This window comes from Lepidochelys olivacea (assembly GCF_965140295.1).
Source record: "Lepidochelys olivacea isolate rLepOli2 genome assembly, chromosome: 10".
NCBI classification, from domain to species: domain Eukaryota; kingdom Metazoa; phylum Chordata; order Testudines; family Cheloniidae; genus Lepidochelys; species Lepidochelys olivacea.
This window is the reverse complement of record NC_140420.1, coordinates 68963583-68987634: the sequence shown is the minus strand read 5'-3', so window position 1 is coordinate 68987634 and position 24052 is coordinate 68963583. Positions and strand designations below refer to the sequence as shown.

Here is a 24052-nt window from a genome sequence, read left to right as displayed (position 1 = left end):
CTTCAGTCTAAATGACAATCAGGCCCTATGTACTGAGTTAGACTTATGTATCTGGTAGCCTTTGTTACATTGCAAAATAGATTATACACATATATAACAAGGAGTTTGACTTATAGGAAAGTCAAAGTGATATGAAAGAAGTCAAAAGATTAATATTATCAGTTAACCCTTGCTTTGCTGAGTTAACAGCAGCAGCAAAATATATAAAAACATAGCTGTGATCACACTTTGGGCCTGAGTCTCCATTGCATGACACCAGTTTTATGCCGGAAATCCAGTCACTTCAACAGAATTACACTAGCATAAAAATGGTGTAATAGCTGAGAATCAGACCTATGGACTTCAAATATTTTGCATCATTCATCACCACTTCATTAAAATGTAAATTTTCTATGGAAATGTCCCATTAAATATGACAGTTGTAACTTTAAAATAAGTAATTCTCATTTCATTCTTATTTAAGACTTAATTCTATTGCCTCCAAAACTTTCTTGTATTGGATGAGATGTTATGCCAAGAATCTTATTATACTGCCCTTGATAAGTTCTGGAAGGGAAATCAGCCAGAGAAAAGAGGTTTTTTTTCTCACAGCCCTTCCAAAAACCCTTAAAGTTATCAGAGGCAGGATCCTGCCTTCCCCAATGAAAAAGTTCTGACAAATATAAACAGATCTTTAAAATGTGATGTGCACATATGTAAGGAGAACAGCAAAATTAATTCACACCAAACCAAAATAGGATTCAAACTTGTCCCTGCCTCAGCCAATGCACAAGGCCACTGCAAACAGTGCAGGGGAAGTTTAGATATAAACAGAAAAAGGTAATAATTGGCATTATAAATACAGTCTATTTTTTCTATTTATATTTGGTTTTACAACACCTACCTTTTATAAAAACTACGTTTGGATCCTAAACTGACTTGACAGGGTCCAACCCATTACAACAAAATAACCCAATGAAAAGTTTTCAATAAATTATTACAATATTAACTGAACTATGAACCAGATTCTTCTACTACAATTTACTAATTCACAAATTGCATTCCATATTGCAAACCTGATATACTATTAAGCTTTAGACCATGCTTGCGCAAAGTATTTTATTTCACTGTATAATGCAGAACACATTGTGATAATGCTGGGAATTTAATGGGCATATCAAACTCCCACTAAAAACTTCCTACTCAGAGTAGCAGTACTGTAGTTGCAGATAGAATGAATCACTCCGCCATGGAAATCTGCAGCAAGGGAACTGTACATGTACCTGTGGCAGAGCCTTTGCTATATTCATCTGACACAGTCCTCTTTGTGAACTGGTCAATTTGCGGGTGGGTGTGGGAATGTTTTTTTCTATCAATTGTCTTTTTTCACCATAGTGTCTTTTCCATCTCCAACTGATATGACTGTCTTGCATGTTATGTGCTTTCACCTAAGAGGTCAGGGAGGAACCATAAGCCAATCCATACAGGCTGATCTCCTTGCTGTTCTGCAGCAGCAGAATTTCCCTGCTGTTCTGCAGTCCCTTTAATCTCCTCCCTCTTGTGTTTATGTGAGCTTGATTAATAAATTAAGAACGACCACCTCCTTTTTAATCACCTTCCCTAGGGATCACGTGAACCTGCTTCTAGCCAGGAAAGCTCCTGATGCACCAGCGACAAGACCCGGGCGGGGTGGGGGGATGCTAAAAACAGCAGCGTCTGGAGCCATTGCTGTGCAGAGCGCGCCGCCGGGGCAGCAGCCGGGCGGATGAATGGGATGGGGCCGGCCACAGCAAGGCGCTGCTGCCCCCTTTCCCTGGGAGGAGCGTCAAGCAGCGGGCGGGGAGAGCGCGGAAGGGGGGAGGGCAGGATTTGAACGAAGGGCGGTGACACCGCACAAAAGATTTCTATAGGCTGAAGTGAGGTTACAGCAAAGGCAACGGGGAGGGAGGCAGAGGGGGAGGAGTGGGCGCAGCAAGCAGCCTCCCTTAGAGCCATGCAGCGTCTGGCTGGCAGATCCGCAGCAGCCGCCTCTTCCCGGTAGTTTGTTTTAGGGCCCGGGCAGAGGAATCGGCGGAGAGAAGGCGGCCGAAGGGTTGTTCCCCCCCCCGCCTCCTCCCTGGAAGTTGGTGATTCCGCCAGAAAAATGGCAGGAGGAGAGCGAGGCCGAGCGGGTCGCAGCATCTGCCGCTGCTGCAGCCCGGAGCCACCACCCTTGTTTGCGGGGAGAGTCTAAGTTCGTGCCGCGGCAGCCAGAGGCCACCGGGGAGTCGGATCGGATGCGCCCACGTCCGGAGGGCCCGCGGAGAGGAGGGGATGGAGCCAGGCGGCAGGGAGCGAGCTCGGGGCGGCTGGATGCATGAGCAAGGGAGGAAGGCGTGAGGCAAGCCACAGAGGGAAGGGGAGAGGATCCCTCTCTTCCCCGCCCGCAGCCGGATCCGGTGGCTCTTTGGCTCCCCTCCCCCGTTGCACCGAGCTGGGGTGTGTGCACTGCGAACGGTTCGAGATCCCAGCGGCGCAAACACTAAGTCTGTGCCCGGCTCCTCCTGGGCTCGTGCAGAGCGACCGGGCCACACCCGCGGCTGCGCTTCCTGATAGCAGGAGATGCGGGTCTGCCGCCGCCTGCGACTGACTTCTCGGGGGCATGTAAAGGAGGAGCACATGGTCCGCAGTCACCTCCTTTCGGACCAGTGGGGTTTTTGTTTTGAAGGAGTTAAGCGGTAGTAAGTTGGATGTTTCTTGTCTAATTCATGTAAAGTGGTTTGCATCTGTAATTTATTCACCTGGAAGAGGGAACTTTGCAAAATCCCGCTGCCGGGAAGCAAACCAACCCCCACAGCACAGATCAGCGTGCAAAATAAAATTAAAATTTAAAAAAAAAATAGATCATGCCGGGAAGGGACCCGGTGGCTCCCCCAGAGCAGCAGCCCGCCGCTGGCCCGGAGGTCTAGCCAGTGCATTGCAAAGGGGAGAGGCCGGGGCTTGATCAAGTGGGGAGGATTTTGTTTTCCACCCACCCACTCCCAGCAGCCCCAGCCCCGGCGCCCAGAGGGTTTTTTTTTACTCGCGGAGATTAATGGAATGATGGTGCGGAAAAGGCAGAGCGATCCTGCCGGGCTCAGTCGGGACTGCTCGGGCGGCGGGAGAGGCGGTGGCAGTGGGGTCGCAAGCGGCATGCGAGTGCCCCCCCGGCGCGATGGCTAGCGGTGGCTCTGGCAAGTCCATTAGCGAGGTGTCCAGCAGCGCCGTCCCCAGCAGCAGCTCGCTGCAGAGGAAGAAACTCGTCTCAATCTGCGACCACTGCAAGATCAAGATGCAACTGGTGGCGGATCTGCTCCTGCTGTCCAGCGAGACCAGGCCGGTGAACACCGAGAGCCTCTCGGTCTTCGGAGAGTCCTTCGAGAAGTGCAGGGACACGATCATTGCCAGGACCAAGGGGCTCTCCATCCTGACCCACGATGTCCAGAGCCAGCTCAACATGGGGCGCTTCGGGGAAGTGGGGGACAGCCTGGTGGAGATGGGGGACCTGGTGGTCTCCCTCACTGAGTGCTCTGCCCATGCTGCCTACCTGGCTGCTGTGGAGACCCCAGGGGCTCAGCCTGCCCTGCCCGGCTTGGTGGATCGCTACAAGGTGACCAGATGCAGGCATGAGGTGGAGCATGGCTGTGGGATCTTAAAAAACACCCCTTTGGCAGACATGAGCCCTCAGCTCCTGCTGGAGGTTTCCCAGAACATGTCCAAGAACTTGAAATTCCTGACAGATGCCTGTGTCTTGGCCAGTGAGAAATCCAAGGATAGGTTTGCCAAGGAGCAGTTCAAACTCAGCGTCAAGTGCATGAGCACCAGCGCCTCTGCCCTCCTGGCATGTGTCAAGGAGGTCAAGACTTCACCCAGTGAGCTGACCAGGAACCGGTGCGTCTTGTTCAGTGGACCCTTGGTGCAATCTGTCTATGCTCTGGTGGGCTTTGCCACTGAGCCCCAGTTTTTGGGTAAAGCTGCCACCATTAATCCAGAGGGCAAAGCTGTGCAAACTGCCATTCTAGGAGGGGCCATGAGCGTGGTATCTGCTTGCGTGCTCCTGACCCAATGCCTCAGGGATATAGCCCAACACCCAGAAAGTAGCACCAAAATGACAGATTACAGGGAAAGGTTGAGGAACTCGGCTTGCGCCGTCTCAGAAGGTTGCAACCTGCTATCTCAGGCACTAAGAGAACGATCTTCACCCAGGACTTTACCGCCAGTGAACTCCAATTCTGTGAATTAACCTCCACCCCGGTTTAGATCTCAGTCATTGCTAAAGGAAAATAATATCCCACCTCCCCAAGCCCTAGTTTTTGTATACCAAAGAATTTGCTTAGATGAGCCCAATCCTTTGATTTTATGTGGTGAGGGAACACAGCGGCAACATACTTTAAACTATATATACACAAGAAGATGTGGTCAAAATAATTAGTGGCCAGTTTAGGGATTTTTGTAATTGAGTAATTATTCACAAATATATTTCCATCAATCAATAAGGTCTATATACAAACAAAAGGTAATCAAAGAAGTTTTATACCTGAGGAGGTGGGGGAATCTAAAAAGCTTTAATCGCGCTGGATGCGGTTTTTAAAGTTTGTCTTGTCTTGTCTTCCAAAATTTCCCTTCTAAATTCCACTGTTCAGTTGTGCAGGAAAAAGAAGTTACCTCAGTTTTCACGTATTAAAAACAAAAACAAACCAATACCACCTAGATGATGGATGTAGCTACTTTTGGGGTGGGAGTGGGGAGAATGGGGGATCTAATTTCTTTTGAATCAAGTGTTAGGTTAGAGAAGTGCATTTGGTGTGCAGGAGTGGAGATTGTGATTATGTTTTCCTTGTGTTGATTTCCAAACTGGGGGAAAAGCTACTGTGAGTGTTTAAACAAACAAAAAATTACACTATAACTAAAATGATTTTTAATTTTTTCCAATGTCAGTTTTTATCTTGCATGTACTGGAGTATTTATTTCATTTATTAAAATATTATGTTTCTCAGATGTCTTTCTGTGAATCTCTTAAAACCTGAATAATTGAACAGCTAGGCCTGTTTGCATTGTATGTCACTTTCCCCAGGGAATGCCTGGTACAAATGCAACTGTAATTTAGACAGAGCAGCATGCAGACTTGAATTCAATTAGTTTATTCTAACAAATACTTTTCTTCCTCTGTTTTCCCCACTCCTGTTCCTCCCCTCAAAAGATAATCCATTGAATTAGTCTGTTTTTTTAAAAGCTGGACTGTACTATGTGTAGAGATCACACACTTGTGAAGAAGTGGTTGTTGGTTCTGGGTGGCACAGGGAGGGTTTGCAAATCTATATTGTCAAGTTAAGTAAATTTCATGTAGTCTTTGAGAAGTTTTACTGTGTATTTTAGCTTTTGTTGGTATTATGGATTCTAATGTGTTAAGCCTGTAAGTTTTGGTAGGAACACATATTCCTGCAAACTTTTACCTGCACATGAAGTCCCATTGATTTCATTGGGCCTGCTTTGTGCATAAAGGTTTGCAAGATCGGGCCCTATGATCCCACAAAGACTTGCATTTGTAATTCTTTGACATAGGTCATGTATAACAAGTTTGATAATGCATGTACAATTAAAGGTTTGCTGACTCAGAGACCTACGCTAGGTCTGGTCCAGCAATGGAAGTTAGACTTGGCCTATGAACAGTACTGTAGAATTTTACAGTAATTGTCTAAAACTGGACCTTAAAAATATGACTACCATGTTTTGGACCACTGCCATAGACTATTGTATTTGTTTAATAAGAAGTAAAGCTGGTGTCTGCATTAGAATATAAACCATCCTAGACTACTGAAGTGTCTTCCTGTTACATCACTGTTTAAAGGCTGGTGGCAGATATGGTGCTTTTATTTTCCTAGCTTCAAACATAAGAAAAAGATCAATTGATTCACTAGGCCCTAACAGTTTGAGCTTTTTTTTAGATGAGATTATATGTATCTGTTTGTACAGCATTTCATTGGGTTTGGAAGGATGCTTGCTATAGTTTTCTCCTTAGTGAAATTCAGTGGATCCTGAAATTAGGGTATTTTCCTCATTGAAACTAATTTGAGTTCAGCAACCTTTATGGCTTGGATTTTTATTTTTGGAGGAGCAGCCCTGAGGAGCCTTGTGTGTTCCTCACTAAGTTACTACTTTATTTTGTGTCATTTATGCAACACTGGTATAGGTGACTGCAGCTATATAACTCTCGCGTAAAGCCTCTTAATGCAATCTGATGGTTTCTTCAGGCGTAACTTTCTAATTTTGGCTCAGATAATCCTCTCCCCCAGGAAGAGCCCACATGAGGAAACTCCCTTGGAGGAAATCTCCATGAGGATTCCCTCAGATTCCCCACATGCACATTCCCATTAGGATGGCAGGGTTTGTCTTTCTCAGGAATGGTTTTGGAGGCCCTGGGGAACCCACAGCAGGCCAGGGGCATCTATATGGTGTGCTATGCCGCTGCACTGTCAGTGATTTATATGGCCCTTCCTTCCTTGTCTTCATAGTAGCCTGCCTCCATTAAAACTAAGCTACTAGGGCCTCCCCCGATTACAGCCACCCTTAGGGCAGAAGGAGAGATGGTTCAGGGGAAAAGATAAGTCTCAGCAGCTATTATCTTTTTTGACTAACTTCCCTGAGGAGGGATAGGGGATGAGAAGTGGGCGCCACCCTTTTCTGTAGCACAGACCCTTGACCAAGTGAGAGGTGACTGTAGGATCTGTAGGAATGGTGCTGGGAAGGCAGCAACCGACTCAACCTGCTTCTCCCTCCCACGAGACATCTTTCAGAGGGTCCCCTCTGTGCATGTGTCTAGGTGGTATCATCTAGCTCTAATTTATTTTAATTTGCTATGACCTAAATTTCCCAGGCCTGCTTCCAGATATAAAAGCCAAGGATTCTGAAGGGCAGCTCTGTAGTGTAACTGACAGAAAAGTAATGTCCTAAAGCATCTTTTGATGTGTGAACTTAATAATTATTGGCATTGCTATATAATTAGACTCATTTTGATGCATTTATATGTTGTTAGTGAGGTTATATGAAACACAGTAAAGCCTTCTTATTACCTCTGAATATGAAAGGCAATATATTTATTATTAATCACAATAGTGTCGATTTTGTTGTGGTAAGTTTTTTTTTTAGTGGTTTAGTATATTACTTTAGTTTTAACAGTAATGCCGCAGAGTATTCTCCACTCTCTGTGATGTACTGATGTAACTTACTTCAGAATTTAGTTTTTCTAGACGTTCTGTAGTAAAATGTGCTGCTCTAGATTACTTTTTCTTGTGAGGCGTGAATTATGTTTCACTGTTAAATGAAACCTGGGAATAAAATCTGAGAAATACAGTTGTCAGGGGCATGATTTTCATTAGTGGAGATTTAAAAAAAATGTAATCAGTAACTTGGCAAAAATAATTTACCATAAATTTAAAAACTAATTATTTAAACACCTCTCAAAATACTCAGGATAGGCCATGTACTAATTTCGTTCCATAGCAGAACGTCCCCAGATGGCAAAGGGAACTGCATGCCTATGGATTGAGTTCAGAGTATATCCCTGAAAATGGATTCACAGACTTGGAATGTAAAAAAATTTGGGGGGGGGGTAGACTTTTGATATGAACTGATACAAACAGATATTTTTGTGTATGGAGTTAATGAGGAACCAAAAAAATAGCAGCTTTCAGCTGGAAAAAGCATGATTTAATTACAAAGCAAAAAAAAAAAAGATTTAGTCTCATGTTTATAAAAAAATTAACATATATTGTGATAATTATCATGGAATAGTCAAGTGTGGTATAGGAGGAAGTATTCCAGCAATGTATTTATGTTGTTGATACCCTTTGGATTTTCCAAGTCAGAGAAAATGAGTCATAGAAGGAAGTATTTCTATATGGGTGTGTGTGTGTCTGTGTGGTGAGGGTGATTTAGTTTGGGTTTTTTTCCTTTCACCTTTGTAGGTAGAGAGCCATTATAGAGGGTCTTTGATTATCTCCTGCTTTTGTATTTCATACTTTAGGCCCCAGTCGTCCAAATACTTACTCGTGTGCTTAGCTCTATGCAAACAAGTAGTGCTGTTGATTTCATCGTCAAGTCAGGTGTGTGAGAGTGTTTGCTGGATCAGGGCCTTAATGTTATTTGACAGCAGCAAACTTAATTTTTCAGGCAGTTTGTGTCCCATTTATAGCAGATCTATTCTACTAGTACATTGAGTAAAAGGGTTAACCCATTTTTTTGAAGCTCACTGTGCAAGGAATATCATGTCAGCCAAAAAGAACGCTATCGCCACCAGATGAAGATTCAATTTATTTTAAAAAATAGAGGGTTTTTTAACGGGGGAAAAAGTGCTTTCGTATTGTCTGTAGGTTGACAATTACCTTGTTTGTTTCGCCATTATAATGCAGTTTGACTAAATAAGTAACTGAAAGGGCTTAGAAGTTAAGAGCAATTCGCTTGTTGTTTTCAACAAATGTAAAAATTGCAGGAGAATCTGTAAACTAGTCACAAAAGTATAAATGAAAAGTAAGTAAGTTTGACTATTTAAGGCTATCCTTGCTATTTGCAAAACTGGGGGGGAGGAATGGGTCTTACCATCCCCTTCACATTTTGCTACAGGAAATGATCAAAGTGGCAGAAAACCTGCTCTTATCCAGACTTCTGTCAGACGGAGAAGAAGGGGTTGAGCCGTCATGGTGTCTGGAGCTCTGTAGTGTTAGGGGGTATGCCTGATTAGAGAGGGGGTGGAGCCAAGAAAGAGGAAATGCTCCACAGGGGTAATATCTCTTGTAAACCACCAGGAATTTCACTATGCTAGCTAATGCTGGGACTGATCCAGTAAATGATACGGATGCCCTTTCCAAGCTATCAGATTGCTCTCTGTATGGAAGGATTGGATTAGGTACATCCTGGCTGCTGTTGGAATCTGTGCTGCCATAGGGAACAAGGGGCCTGTAGAGTAGCCGTGAGGCATTTGTGGAATTTGCCTCAGGATCTCAGGATATCCACAAGTTTGTGAGGGTGGCAAACACTGTTACCTTGACGGGACGATTTGTTAGAAATTGTAGTCTTTGCTAGCCTACCTTTGGCTCTCAGGGCTTTAGCAGTGGAAGGGTATGAGAAGGGCCTGTGTCGTAGATTTCTTTAAAATTTTATGTTATCTTCATGCCTGTGAAAAATGCCAGATTTACGGCTAGGAAGACAAAAGTCCCCTTCCACAGAACAGTGATACCAAACCATAGACCTCCTAGATTGGTCTCCGGTCCATTCAGTTAAATCCTTTGGCTCACTGCTGAGAAGCCAGCAAAGACTCTCAGTGGTGACATGGACAGCTGTCTATTGGAAACTGGACTGAGACCATCCATTCATTTTATGTAGGCCACCAAACATCTATATTTTTGGGTAACTCCCACTCTTGGACAAAAATCAAACTGGCCAACTACTAAGTGAACGGCTTTTTCTTCCATTATAGATCCCTTAAGAAATCAGGACCCCTCCCCCAAATTTCTATGATTTATTTGTAGGAAGTTGTTGACTCTAAATAGATTGTGTAAAGAGTTATTCTATAAGACCTTTTTGAATTTGTATAAATTGGCCTAATAATCAGCATAATTATAAATGCTTTTGAAAGGCTTCCTGTGGGTATTAAGGGCCTGATCCGTAGCCCATTGAAGTCAATGTCCATTGATATTCTTAATAAAATAATGTTGTTTTCACAAACTATGTTAAAATAACATCAAGATTCTGACTTATATTGCCAACTCGGAAATGTATGGACACAGATTCAGACTCACATTAACAACATGCTGTAGTCTATCACACAATTGCAAAGTTCTCTGAGCAGTAAATAATTTTTACCATACAATACACTACATGGTACTATATTTAGGCACAGTCAAGAAAGGAGTGTCAGCATTAACTCAGAATTTCCTGGCTTTTTGGTGGTTTGCCAGCCCCTTGATACTGTTCTAATTTAATTTTTATCATTTCTCTTTTATGTTAAAGGTTTCTCCTGGCTGTAAAAGTTGTGATTGTCGTACTGTATCGAAAGCCTCACTTTTATGTAAATACCATTTAATATATTTTGAAATCCTGCTGGTTGCCAGATGCGGCTCTTTTGGTTTGTGTTGTTAAATGCTTTTGAAAGCTAAATATTTTGAAGGTTTTTTTTCCAGACTATCAAAAGTGATTATTACTAACAACTTGCTTAGTTTTATTTTAAAATTGAATTAGTTTGAGGTGAAGTGATTGAAACCAAGGATGTCTCAAAGTAGTTGTTTTTTTCCTGGGTTTTTGTTTATACTCAAATATTTGATAGTTGTCTTTCAGGTATGTTTGTTTGGAAGGCAGGGAAACGGCACTTCCTAACACTGGTCTAGTCAATAAATATACAGAATCCTAAAAAGCACAGATCAGGGACAGTCCTGCAACAAGATCCACATGACTGGACCCCTGTGCCCATACAGAGTTCCACTGAAGTCAATGGGACTCTGCACAGGCTCAGAGATTTCCCAGCGCAGATCCTGTTGCAGGATCAGGGCTTAAAATGGAAACTCCAGTACAGTCTGGACTATAGTGGCTGCTGGTATCGCTCTAAATAATTCATAGGGCCTGATACATTGGTATGTTAAGCTGCATGTGCAGCTCCAGCATCACAGAATAGTCCTGAATTAGCTTAATTAGCCATATTGGATGATTTAGAACCTCCATGGCAGGTCCTGTGTCTTCCACCTTCCTGGCTGAAGGTTTGGGTTATGGCCATTATAAAGAAGGCATAGCCTGGGCACCCCCATTCCCCAAGATTCCCAGGTACCAGAATCGCCCCTGGAGGCCATTTGTAGTGAGTGTAATTTACACTAGAGAACAGACCAGTGTCTAGACAGCCCTAAAATCAAGGGAATGGAAACCACCTTTACCTCCTACACTTTCAAATGCTTATTTTTTGCAATGATCAGTCATTCAGGACCACAGGGTACACTAGTTTCAAGTTGCAGTGGGAGAGGTTTAGACTGGATATTAGGAAAAACTTTTTCACTAAGAGGGTGGTGAAACACTGGAATGCGTTACCTAGGGAGGTGGTAGAATCTCCTTCCTTAGAGGTTTTTAAGGTCAGGCTTGACAAAGCCCTGGCTGGGATGATTTAACTGGGAATTGGTCCTGCTTCGAGCAGGGGGGTTGGACTAGATGACCTTCTGGGGTCCCTTCCAACCCTGATATTCTATGATTCTAGTGCAGTGGATCAGCAGCAATAATGTCAGACCAGTGTTAATTTGCCTTTGTTTAGCTTTTAGTGGACGGTACCTTTTTCTTTATATGGGCATTGTTAGCTTGGTTTCTGTTTGGTTAATATTCATTCATTAGTGAAGGGGTGCTGATGGTTCCTAAAGCAGCAAGACCTGAGTGGGTCTGTTGAAGGGAGTTAGATGGCTGTGGAGTGGATGTACTGTGGGACTCCCTGCCCCCGAACAGTGGAACTAGGATCCCCACATAGAAACGTAGGGCTGGAAGGGACCTCGAGAGGCCATCTAGTCCATCCTCCCACGCTGAGCCAGGACCATGTATACCAAGACCATCCCTGAAAGTTGTTTAGAAGGTGCTAGGGAAAGTTATAAGAGGATGACCACTGGATCCATTATGATGTCAATCCATTGGCCATGAATCATCTCATAGGTGTTGCAGCAGGTACGTGGGTCCCTGGGATCATGTTTGTAGAGCAGCTGCAGATGCATCAAGTAAAAACCTGCCATTTCCCATAAAGACTTTTCTCAGTATGCTAGGATTTTAATTTGTCCACATTACACATGGACTCTCTCTTGAATTACTAGCCCAGTGGTTCTCAAACTGGGGGTTGGGACCCCTCAGGGGGTCGTGAACTGTCAGCCTCCACCCCAAATCCCGCTTTACCTCCAGCGTTTATAATGGTGTTAAATATATAAAAAAGTGTTTTTAATGCATAAGGGGGGGTCGCCATCAGAGGCTTCCTGTGTGAAAGGGGTCACCAGTACAGAAGTCTGAGAACCACTGTACTAGCCAATGTAACCTTAATGTGTCTGGGGCTCAGTTTTGCACTCTGAACATGCACTACCGGATTGCCTTTTAGAAGAGTTGCACAGAGTTGCATGTGCAGGGTGGGAAGTTAAGATTACTATGGGAAGCTTAACTTTTGCATATACTGCCTGTTGTGTTCTTGAATCTGTAACCTTGATGTTAAAATTGATCTCATTAAAAAATTTACCACAGAATAAATATGACTTTACAATATTAGTCACAGTAGCAACTCCATAATTAAAACTGAAAGTTTTAATTTTAGGCCATACTTTTGACTCCTTTTTGCTGTCTTGAGACACCTGTAAGAATGAAACTTCTCTTGCTATGTGCCTGGCCAAAAAAAAAAAAAAAGTGTGAGCCCTTTTTTATTTTTAAGTTGGAAGTTAATTGGACCAATCACTTCTGAATTATGGGACACAGAAAAATAGGGGTGTGTTTTTGATGGGAAAGTGAACTATTGTTTCTTGTAGTTTTTAAAAAATTGGTTACTTTGTAAAATTGAAATTGGCCTTACGCATAAGTCCTTAAAGAAAACTTGTGCACTGGACCAGTATACTAAAGGTACACATGTTCAGAGTCCTTTAATGTTGGGGATTCTGTCAGGCACTTATACAGGGATGTATTGTAACTTCTATCAGAAACCTGGTAAATAAATCCTGTGAACGCCGTGTTAGAGGAGCTTCTCCCAACAGTCTCTGCCTGTGGAGCTTGTGACTTCGTGGGCTATGTCTACACTGCAGCTGGGAGTGAGCGTCCCAGCCTGGTCAGAAAGACTTTCACCAGCGTGGCTTGAGCTAGTACACTGAGAACAGCAGTGTGGACACTGCTGCGCTGCTAGAGTCTCAGTCTAGCCACCCGAGCTCTGACCCAGTGGGGTCGAGCTTGGGTGGCTAGACTGAGCCTCCATTGGTGCGACAGCATCCACACTGTTGGGTTTTGTGCACTAGCTCAAGCCCTGCTAGCAGGAGTCTGTCTAGCCAGGTTGGGAGGCTCACTCTCAGCTGCTGTGTAGACACACTCAGAGAGGCCTGAAGAGTGGTACAAGCTCCAGAGGACTGGCCCGTGAGGTTTTGTGAAATCACGAGAATCGCATTTGAAATGACACCAATTTAAGTTCTGCTGGCTGCGTCACTGGAGTCTGTAACATTCGTCCGCTCTCGTAATGAAAGACAGGTCTGAAAAAATCTTAACAAGCAAGATTAAGATGAAGTTGTTTGAGATCGGTGGGCATGGGAATGTGATGTGACTATTAAGGAAGAAAAACTCTGAATTCTGTGGTAAGTTTGACGGTATGTGGGTTTTAAAAACAAAAGCTAACAGACTGTTGTGGTAAAAATAAAACACTACAAGGTTGTGTTGCAAGTGCAATTAAGGTTCCATTGTAAACTACCCTTGAATTCCTGCCCCCTATCCTGGCTTTCCAATATGGGTCAGTGGCACTGCCCCTGCCTGTGCTGTGTTTCTGGCTGACTGTTCCACCCAACTTGCTTCTCATGGTTCACATGCCAGCACCTTGCATATTACATTCATTTATGAGCCAGAGGCTTTACCTCCTCCATCTTTCATGCCCAGTACAACACCCTGATGTAGAACACTGTACTCCATGCACTCTCCCTATATTGTATGCTCCAGGGTACTTCATTTCCCCTGCAAATTATGGTCTGACACTACACCATCTAGATCAGGCTGGAAGTATACCTCTGCTCCATATGTACTGGTTCCAGATTCCACCTCCTGCATCCTTCTACAATGCAGGATAGAAATTCTCCTTGTAGTCAGTATACCCTAGATGTGTGCTTTCCGTAGTATGTCAACAGCCAATAACAATGCAATTCCAATACACAAAGCAGACTTACATTTCTTTTATGTGGCAACTTTTTTGGTGTTGGCTCATCTGTTTTGCAGAGGAGGTAGTTTGGGATTGGCTCTCTAGCCTGCAGGTGGAGAGAAAATAGGTGTTAGTGACTAAATTAAGGTTGTTGATGTTGAAGCTTCAAGTGCAAATGTTCAAACTGTGTAGCATTTAGTTTTTTTGTTTTGTCTGTTTAACTATAACTGTACACACACAATTTTAAGTGGCTGGGTATCCCGAAAAGCTTTTTGTCTTGGCTTGATCCTGAACTTTGGATTTAGTAATAGAGAACCAGTGCCTGGATCCACACCACCTCGTAAAGTCTAACAACAGTTTCTGTTTATTGCTGCATCTCCTAATAGATCTCTATGTTGGGCTCGAAATCTGCTTGCTTTGAGTTTGGTTTTGTTTTAAATCTTACAGGAGCAAAAATTCTTAGCTCCTGCCTTTGTCGTCATCTCATGGGATTTCTAGAGTAGTTTTTCAAGATTGTCTTCATTTTTTTCCAATTAGGAAAAAAGTGCTTTGTGTAATTATCCATTTCCCTACCAGTCTTTAAAGGACACTATCATCATAAATAGCCCCAAAACACTTCCTTTTCATTTTAATTTTCAAAAGCCCTGCGTGAAGGTTGTGTAGGGTGTTTGTTTGTTTAACATATCTATTGTTTGGATATGAAGGGGAAAAGTGCATGTTATTTACTATACAGGATTTAGTTTATTTGCATGACACAACTAAAAATCAGATGGGCTGCTTGGATTGATTTATGTGAGGCTAGTATTATAATCTGCAAAAGTGTGTTGTGACTTCAGTGGGTTTTCTGTGTGGACACAATGGGTCTTCCTGTGCAGATGCAATTGTATGTACTTGTAATACTGAGAACTTCCATCCACGGATCTGATCCTGCATGCTTTACACAGACAAAATTCTTCATTGACTTTAGTTGAAAGTTTTCCTTGAATAAGACAAGAAGGCTCAAGCCTGAATTATCTGCTAATTGTTTGATAAGATCTCGCTCATTTGATAAAGGAAATGTTTTAATTACATCTTGTATTCTGTGCTATTCTATTCTAAAACAGAGAGCACGTGCTACACTTGCTCTGTAGTGATGGAATGAAATAACCCACTCAAATATCTCTGAAATCCTTTGTCTTTTCCTTTTATTTGGAAAATGACAATGCAGTCTGTGAATGGCTCTTTGGGGGATAAATATGCTTTGCAGTGTAGCACAACATGGGGCTGAGTGGTTTGCTGAGTAGAAGTAGTTTTTTTTTAAACCAATATACCCATCTAATAAAAATATGAGTTGCCAGTAGTGGATTTTTCAAAGCCTCTCCAGGAATATTATTTTAGCGATCGCTTCTTTGTTGTGCTCATTTAACTTAAACTATGTTTGATATTTCCCTCCCCGAGAGACTGTTATAGTAAGAGTTTGTTTTACTTAAGGAAGATTTATCCATTGTAATCATTGGCTCACATTATATCCCTTTTAAATAACTCACTCAGGGCCCTACCCTGCAAGGTGCTGAATATCCTTTGCTCTCATGGGAGCCTTTGGTGTTCTGGTTGTTTGCACTGTTTTTGAATCTAATAATTCATGGTACCACGGTACAAACAAATATAGACAGGGAATAAAACATCAAAAATATTTTAGGACAAGTCTAAAAGAGACTCTTTCAGATGCCCCAGTTCAGATGTTTATTTTATTTATATAGAATACCTTTTTACTCCTACAGAATAATTAAGTTTAAAATACGGTAAGACCTGGATTCATCCAATCTTTTTAAAAAATAAATGCAGCTTTTTCCATATAGTGTGATTATGTAGGATCAGAAGCAAGAAATGAGCTGAAGGGCTGTTTCATTACCATCTCTAGTCCAGACATATTTTTAAATAAAAATTTTCATGTTTTCTCTTTATTTATTTTTTTGGTGCCAGAAGTTGGAAGAAAACCCATTGCCAGTTGTAGTGGGGAAGTATGATCAGTGAGACACTCCCTCCTGATCCCTCAGAAAGAGCAAAGGGTTCAAATGTAATTAATACCCCTTTCACATACTAGAGGCCATATACTTACAGCTTAACTCCACTTACTTGTTGCACTCAGTAAGATAATACTTCCTTAAAGTCATTTTCCATACATTCCCCCTTCACTTATATCTGTCCCCTCGTTCCAGTCTGTCTGCTGACATCAAATAGATCACCTGGCTTCATTTTCTAAAAAGTCTTACCTAGTTTAAATACTTCAGTCACATCCTATCTGAATCCTCTTTACTCACAACAAAATAACACCCTACCTAATCATTTTTATTAAGATTAATTCTGGAGGGGAAAATTGCCCAGGTCAGAAGATGAAAGGTTTAGCTTAATAATTGTAATGGTAGTTGCATTTGTAGAAGCTTGTTTTAGGATTTTTTCAAGCCTGAAGCAAATTATTTTTAAACTATTTCCTTTTGCCACGACCTCCTGAGAGTGCATCACTGTCTCATCCCCCCACTCTCCAGCTATTTAGGAATTAATGTTTAGTGGAGTATATTCAGTAAAAAACAAACAAACAAGTCATTCTGATCTAGTTTGCAGTGGCTTCTACCTAGAGTTATTCTGTTTTGGACAGATTTAGTGTGTGTAGTGTTTGTGTTTAATGTTGGATAAGGCATTCTGCATCTTATTGAGATTGATTGAAAAATTCCATGTGTCCCAAAGAATTCCAGACTCCTATGCTTGTAAGAGTTCTCTCAACCTCCTTACCCTTCCCCATCTGTTTGTGGAATTATAAAATGCTCCTGGGAGCTTTTTGAGTGGGGGTGTATATTGTCAAAGCCAGTCACTTCCCCTTGTTAACCCTTGGCATTACCTAAACAAAAATTAACTGCCTTGTGCCTACATGATAGTCTTGTACCCATTGAAGTCAATGCAAAACTTTCATTTGTTTTCAGTGAGACTGGATCTAGCCCAGATGCCCCCAAACTGTGGGGTGTGCCCCCCCCTTGAGGGGCACAGAGGACTGTTCGAGGGAGGTATGGCTGGGCCTGGGCCAGCCCCCATGGGGGACAGGGAGGGAGTGCCACCCAGCCCCGCTCTGCCCCCAGCCTCAGCCCCTGTCTGCAGCTCCATTCCTACTTCCAGCACCAGCCCCACCCCCAGTTGCAGCCCCATCCTAGGCCTCTTTACCCCTGTCTGCATCCTCACTTCCAAGCCATGGCTCCGTGCGGACAGGATGAGGGGGGCGCAACCCTGAAAAGTTTGAGGACCAGTGATCTCGCCCATAGTTTTCACCACTGACCTTCAGTCCTTACTGGTGATGTTGAGATGGAGGATGAGCTTTGAAAATGATTGGCTTTGCCTACGATCCCAGCAAGCAGAGTATAGGCAGGGGTTCCACTTAACTGGCATGGGACATGGTCTGAAGATATTCCTGCAGAAGGAACATGGAGGAATCTAGTCAGGAACATTTTGGGCTGCTGGGGTGTTGTGGTCCTTCCTGTGGCGTGTGATTAAAGCTTCACTCCCCACACCTTTGTGACCCCAAAAGGGTACCTTCTCCCTGGGGAATAGCAGATCCTAGGCAGGAGGGATAGGGACCTTGGCTGGGCAGGAAGCCTGGGATTGGTCAAGTTGTCCATTGAAAATGTTTCTTTAAAAGACAGACTAGAGAGAACCAGGTAAAATTGGTAGGACTTTTCATAATCCCCCATTACACAATTAAATAGACCCTTGAGAATTGCTCCTGGAACGTGTGAGAAACATGTAATTTTAAGATGGATTAATGTAGACCTGGAGATCTATTTGTCAAAGGGAGTTTAATCCCTTCAGCAGTACTTAATCTAACGTGTTTTGTGATAGCCTTTCCTTTCATTCAACATACTTGGAGAGAACTGTCACTCATTCCAAAGCCCAGAAATCACGTCTCCTCCATGAGATCCAAAAGATCCAACAACTGCAAGGCAGGGTTCTGTATCAGGCAGGCAGCCCTTGTGGCAGTCTACTCAGTTACTCATGAGTGGGAGAACTGTGCTAAAGGACGCCCAGGAAGAAGGGAGACAATGGGGAAACTATGACATGCTAAAAGTATGGCTTTACATTAGCAGTAGACTGAGGACTTCTGTGCATAGGCAGAGAGTTTTGAAGAGGCAACTCTAGTAATAAAATGTATGGTCTTTCTCAACATGTCCTGCCAGAGACTTCAACCGTAACAAAGAAAGACGGTCTCTGGCTGTTAGGAGAAAGGCAACATCTATGCTAATTTCTTCATGGGCAGAATTAATTTGTGTGTTAACTCTTGTGACTCATTGTGTGATCTAGAGATGTAAATTGGAGACTCAGTGCTCTTCCAGTGTTAGCTTGGATCAAGATGGTACGCTAAATGCTGGGATCTGGCATATGTTGAACAGGGAAATGTGGCCCACAGCTGAGCAAGGGAACTGTACTGTAGAGCTCTGTTAATGTTGGTTAACAACACTTTTAGCCAAACCTAGCTTAGAGTCAAGAAACTACCTCACTTACTGGAGTGAAAGTTTCACTGGTGAGCCACATGATAGTCTTGTACTCATTGAGGTCAATGCAAAACTTTCATTTGTTTTCAGTGAGACTGGATCTAGCCCAGATGTCCCCAAACTGTGGGGCACAGTTTGGGGACATCTGGGCTAGATCCAGTCTCACTGAAAACAAATGAAAGTTTTGCATTGACCTCAATGAGTACAAGATTATCATGTAGATTCTGTTCACCCTTAGGCCACATGTCTTATCCTTTTCAGAGGTAAAGGGTTCTGAGCATTGTTTAAAATTCAGGTAAAGAAATGTACATCTCTCTCCTACAAAATAATCGAGGCTAGGTGAAAAAACTGCATTCTTTTCATTGACTTGCTCCTGAGCATGGTAGTATGTAATACATCCCAATGACGGTGGGTTGCATTGTGTCTTGGTTTTGGTCACTAGGATGTTCCTGGGTGTGTGGTGTTAGATTAGAAGCCATTCCTCACTTCTGCTGATTTTTTTTTTTTTTTGGTTCTTTTTAATGCTTACCGTTTTGTCCAAAAATCATTCTTGCTGGCTTACAAAAACAGCAGGAACTGCAGCATCACTCCAGCTTAAGTCTGATTTGTGTTAGCCATTACATTGGTTCCACATGCTGCTAGGGTGGAGACATCATTTAAATTCCCAGCACGGCCCGTCAGGCCAGGAATTGCAACCCTGTGGTAAGTGGCAGTGACTTTCTCGTTCTTGATTACGTTATGCTAGAAAAGAGGATTGTTCCCGGAGCAATTTACCCAGAAGAAATCATGGAAATAGAGTTCGAGGATGACCTTACACTCCAGTGATCTAGTTGGCGGGAGTCAGTTATTACTCAGCTTCTCCATCATGGAGACCGCAATCGTCTCATGCTTTGTCATCGCTACTATGTGGGTAGATTCTGAGCACTTTATATGAGGGTATGCGTGTGTATGGCAGGTGAGAGAAGAGTTTATGAATGTGAGCAGAACAAAATATGCATTTTATCAGAGACAGGTTTTGGTCCTGTTGGTACAGATTTTAAACTTGCTGTCTTTATAGCTTTCTTCCTATCTCTTTTTTCAGAGCCACTGATGCTGGGGTGTGTTTTAAAGGAGTTCATCTAGGGCAGTATAGCCTGGGATCCAGGGAAGGAGTGTTGTAGAAAAACCTCTGTAGTGAGACAGTCCTGTAAAATTCTGTTTCATTTCAGGACACAGAGCTTGAAAAGTTTTTCCTAGAAACGTGTAATGGGTCTGTCAGACAACACACCACTCCACTTCCCAGTAGTTTCCTGCTGAAGTCATTTAAGGCATTTTGCTGCTTTCATCCGTGTATATAGCGAGTAGTTGTGGGCCAAGTTTTTTTAATGGAATACAAGTAAAAAATTTTGCTCTTAAAAATCATCAGTGAAGAGAGTTGGAAGTTGCTTTGTATGCAAAATTAGCTCAGCAGCTTACCAGTTTCTCATTTCCATTCTTTCCTCAATTGCAGTGAAGTGGAGGTAGGTGTTTTTCTCCTTTAGCTACTGCTAAGAGCATGGGTTTGCACTACTTTAAGGGGTTGCGCGGGAAATTGTTCTATACATCACATCACTTCGGGGCTGTCTGTTCAGGGCACAGGAGGTGACTTGGAAAGGCGCATGAATTCCATTTACTGTGCACTCAGACCTGAAAATCATAGTAAATTCAGCCTACCCTATTTGCTCTGTAAGCCAGAGCTGTAGTGCAGTGGCCTTTTAAAAATCTTTCCTCTCCAAGAATTGGCAAGCAGCCCTTTTACAGTTACATGCGTTTAACCGAGTTTCTTCCAAGTTCAGTTCCTTATGCCGAAGGAACAGTAAACTTTTGTTATATTACTACTTTATTCACACTTCAGTCTAGACCATAAAAATAATGTAAGGATGAAATTTACATCAGCGTAGAGGGACCGCACCCCATGTAAACTCTTCATTAAGGGTTTAAGTGGGAGCTATGTGGATTTAGGGCCTTGTGCACTCCATCTGTATTGGGTGAATTGCTTTCCCTCTTCTCTCCTGATGTTCTTATTCTTGCACATGTATACTAAATAGTGCTTTTTGTCCACAGATCTCAAAGCACTTTACAAAGGTAGTTGGACATTATATATTATACACACATTTTAAAAAGTAACTGCTAATTATCTAGTATGGCAGTACTTTCCACTTTTGTTCCATTGGATTGATACGAAATTTAAAATATGTATTTGCATTTACTATTAAACTGTTCACACCTGATGCATATTTTGCTGTGTCTGCAATGCATGGTTTAGTGGATTGGGCATAGGACTTGGAGTCTTGAGACTGGCTCAGCCAGAGACTTGCTGACACTAATCCACCTTTTATGAAGTGCTTTAAGAGCCATCGGTGAAAAGGGCTTTATACAATGCTAAGAACGTCTGCTTGACGGTAGGGTAGAAAAAGTTCTTGTCACCTTGGAAATAGCTCTGAACTGAAGTTAAATGCCATAGGTTCAATATAGCTGTGTGATGGGGAACGGGCTGGTGCACTTCTTGAAAGACTGACATGGGACTGTTGGAGATGGCATTCAAGGATTTGACATCTGATCTCAAGAGCTTTATGTTTTGTGTTAAGTGATTATAATCTTTTTTCAGCTAGTCCTGAATTCTTGTGGCATCTCATATCAAGGCTGCCAATCCCTGTTTACTTTTGTGGTGAGTTAGCAGTTGGAATTAGAGGTGCATGGTTTGTTTTCATTGTGATGTGGATACCTTGCAGGAGCCAAAGGACGCATTAGTGATTGGTTGCCTATGAAAAGCTCAACGGATCAGTTCAAAATAGAGGAGGGGTTTAATCCTGACTCTAATATTTGAACGGACAGGATGTCCCAAGAAGGGGAAGTATGTCAATCAAAGGTTGCTCTCTGTCATGATTTCTCTCCCCCTCCCCCCCACTTCAGCACAGGATGTCCTAAGACTATTGCAGTAACTGACTAATTTGGCATCCGTTTCTGTGCATGCCTAGCTTTCTAAATGGCAAGCACACACAGCTGGCTGTTTAAGGCATGCAATGTACAGAGATAGCAATAAAACCAGTGAAAGCAGTAAAAGGCTTTCCCCTCTCACAATAAAACCTTCACAAAGTTGTTGACTGAGGGCGATAAGCGGGTCAGTGGCTCTTTAGGTTAGGGAAGGATTGGGTGTGACCAGCAGCAGGATACTGTTTGTTTAGGTTTTGTCCCTTGGGAGTAGTTCAATATTTCAGGCACATTGGGGAACTCCTCCTTCCCTCCTCCCACTTCCCATGTCTACTTCTGATCCCAGCCCTCTTGGAAGATTTGAGAGAACAAGACTAACAAAGCCTCAAAAGTGCTTACTTATTCCATAGTACCAGCCTTTTCTGGATAGTTATATAGAATCTAGCAGCGCTTGCTTATGGATTCTTCTTTTAATATAAAACATACAAGAAGAAGGCTGTCCCCAGTTGTAGATGCCTGACAAAATATCAGAGTTACAGCCATAACAATAAGATAGAATGGAAACCGTCCCAGTGCACACCGTCTCCTGGGGAAGAGATGGGTAGTGTTTTACACATAACTCTCCTAACAAATACTTTGCCTTCCCTAGGTGACTGTGTGTGCACGCACCTATGCTTAGTTTGCATGTACCGTCCAGCAAATGGACCATGAACACTTGTTTCCTTTAGTTTGTTGGCTGGGGGGGGAAGGAGGGTTACTTAAAGAGGAATTGGGTGAGTGACTTTGTCAAAAGTATGATCAAAAGGTATAATTGTTATATTTAAAACTACTAAAAGCAGATGAGAAACAGCCACGAAGAAGGAAGGGGGTTATAGTTTTATAAATCAATACTTGACATCATGACGCAAAAAAAGTCTCTGACAGTAAGAGCTAGTAATGGACTAGGAGAATGGAAATTGTTAGAAGAGCAAAGAGGAGCTGCCAGAGTCATTGCCACAATAATTATGCCATCTAGATGAAAAATAAGGGTGACAGCAACAGTACACGCAGAGGAGCCAAATGGCAACACCTAGAGGTAATCCATACAGTTGTCTAGCTAATAGTGCCCCTGAAGGCACTAGCTGTCCCAGAGGATCCAGGTTTCCCGGGTGGATATACAGGGAGTAGCATACTGCATTTTCATAGTCATTCTGAGTATTGAGCCTCCCTAGGATAGTCCTTCTCAGAGGATGATAGGCAGCTCTGCACACCCCGTTATTGTGTCCATCAGGCACAACTGAGCCCTATGTGCAGCTGTTGCATGGTGCCATTTAAATAGCGAAGGCCATGAACGCCATCCCTGTGGTATGCTGCACATGCAGAGGATTCCCTCCTCTGGCCAAATGTGAGGAGGGAATCGGAAGTCAGGGACTCTCTCCTCAGGAAGCCCCTCTGAAAACTTATTACTGGCTCACGTAGCTTTCCTTGCACCATAACGTGCTGCAGAATATTATTGCAATGAATAGTTGTAGTAATATTCAAAGGATTTGACCTTTATGTGAATAAGACTAGAGGCATCTGAACATTATCACTAGCAATAATAAAATAAAGGGCTGTTGCTCCCTGTGCATCAGGGCATAAACTACTGACCAGCTGGGGTCAAGAAGAAATGGCCCATCCCTAAGGATACAATATTTCACATGCGGTAAGGCTTGGAGGGGTTGGCAACGTACGCCTCCTTTACAGCATGTGGCATTGGTCAATATCAGAGACAGGAAATGGGAGTAGATGGAGCACTGAGCTGTTCTCATACATCAAGCTCTAGGATCTGCAGCTTTCTATCAAAAATTCTCTCCCTCAAGACAGCATTAGAAATGGAAGGCAAAGTGCCTGAAGTTTTGGCTTTGAAGTCCTCTTGTGAGATGAGACTGTCCAGGCTCACACAGGAACAGCCGCCTTTCCAGGTACAGCTCAAATAGGACTGAAAGCTAAACTAGTTATAAATGCCATTCAAGGCCTAATGTAAAGGTCAGTAGAAGAGGCCTTTTGTTTTAGGCTGCAGTTCGTCATTCTAGTTCACACTGGGATACAAACCAGCCAAAGAAATGTAGAGTTATACAAAACCAAACCCAGTTTGAGCTTAAAAGGCAGAGCAGTACATGAATGGCTAGAAAAATTTTGTTGGCTTTCTTTCACTTTTATAACAATTTTAACTTTGAGGTTATTGTACTGAAAGTCACCAAAGTGACTTTGATTTGTTTTGAACGGTGGCTATTAAAACATTAACATTTACCCACAGACACCAGAGTTTTTCCGTATGCTTATTTCCTGTTCTATGTTACCACTCTATTCTATTATTCTTATCTGTTCTCAGATACCACTCTTGTGGTGACTGATGGCAAAAGCTAGGGTTTCTTTTTAATGGCACCCATTGTAGCAATCGAACCTCTCACATATCCTTGTACAATACCTCAGAACCGAAAACGTAGCATATGCCGGTTATATTATTAACATAAAGGTGGCCAGATACAGTTCTTGCTGTTCCTCCTGTTTAAGTAAACTGTTAAAAGGAACACAAACCTCCTATTCAAAATCCAAGTGACGTGCCACTGAAAACAGAGTGAATCACAACATATAAATGAATGCTTTTCAGCTGAAGTCTCTCACTATTGAGCTGGAGCTGTATTGTGCTGCTGTTTAATCTCCTCAGCTACAACGAGCACGCACAAATGAAAAG

The 24052-nt window shown here is 42.8% G+C and overlaps 2 protein-coding genes across 2 annotated transcripts in view; one reads left to right on the top strand and one right to left on the bottom strand.

Annotated features, from left to right (window-relative positions):
- The window catches only part of MESD (mesoderm development LRP chaperone), a 121819-nt gene that overhangs the window by 21473 nt on the left and 76294 nt on the right, over positions 1-24052 (bottom strand). The window contains exon 5 of the mRNA XM_084642464.1: positions 13902-13979. Within this exon, the coding sequence (XP_084498590.1) occupies positions 13902-13979 (78 nt within the window). The remainder of the gene's footprint in view (positions 1-13901; positions 13980-24052) is intronic.
- On the top strand, positions 1926-4981 carry TLNRD1 (talin rod domain containing 1). The gene has a single exon (XM_084640601.1). It carries the CDS (start codon positions 3173-3175, stop codon positions 4238-4240), a length of 1068 nt encoding a protein of 355 aa, XP_084496727.1. The 5' UTR covers positions 1926-3172; the 3' UTR covers positions 4241-4981.

Coding starts and splice junctions, on each gene's coding strand:
- TLNRD1 (XM_084640601.1), top strand. CDS start 3,173: ATGGCTAGCGGTGGCTCTGGCAAGTCCATTAGCGAGGTGTCCAGCAGC.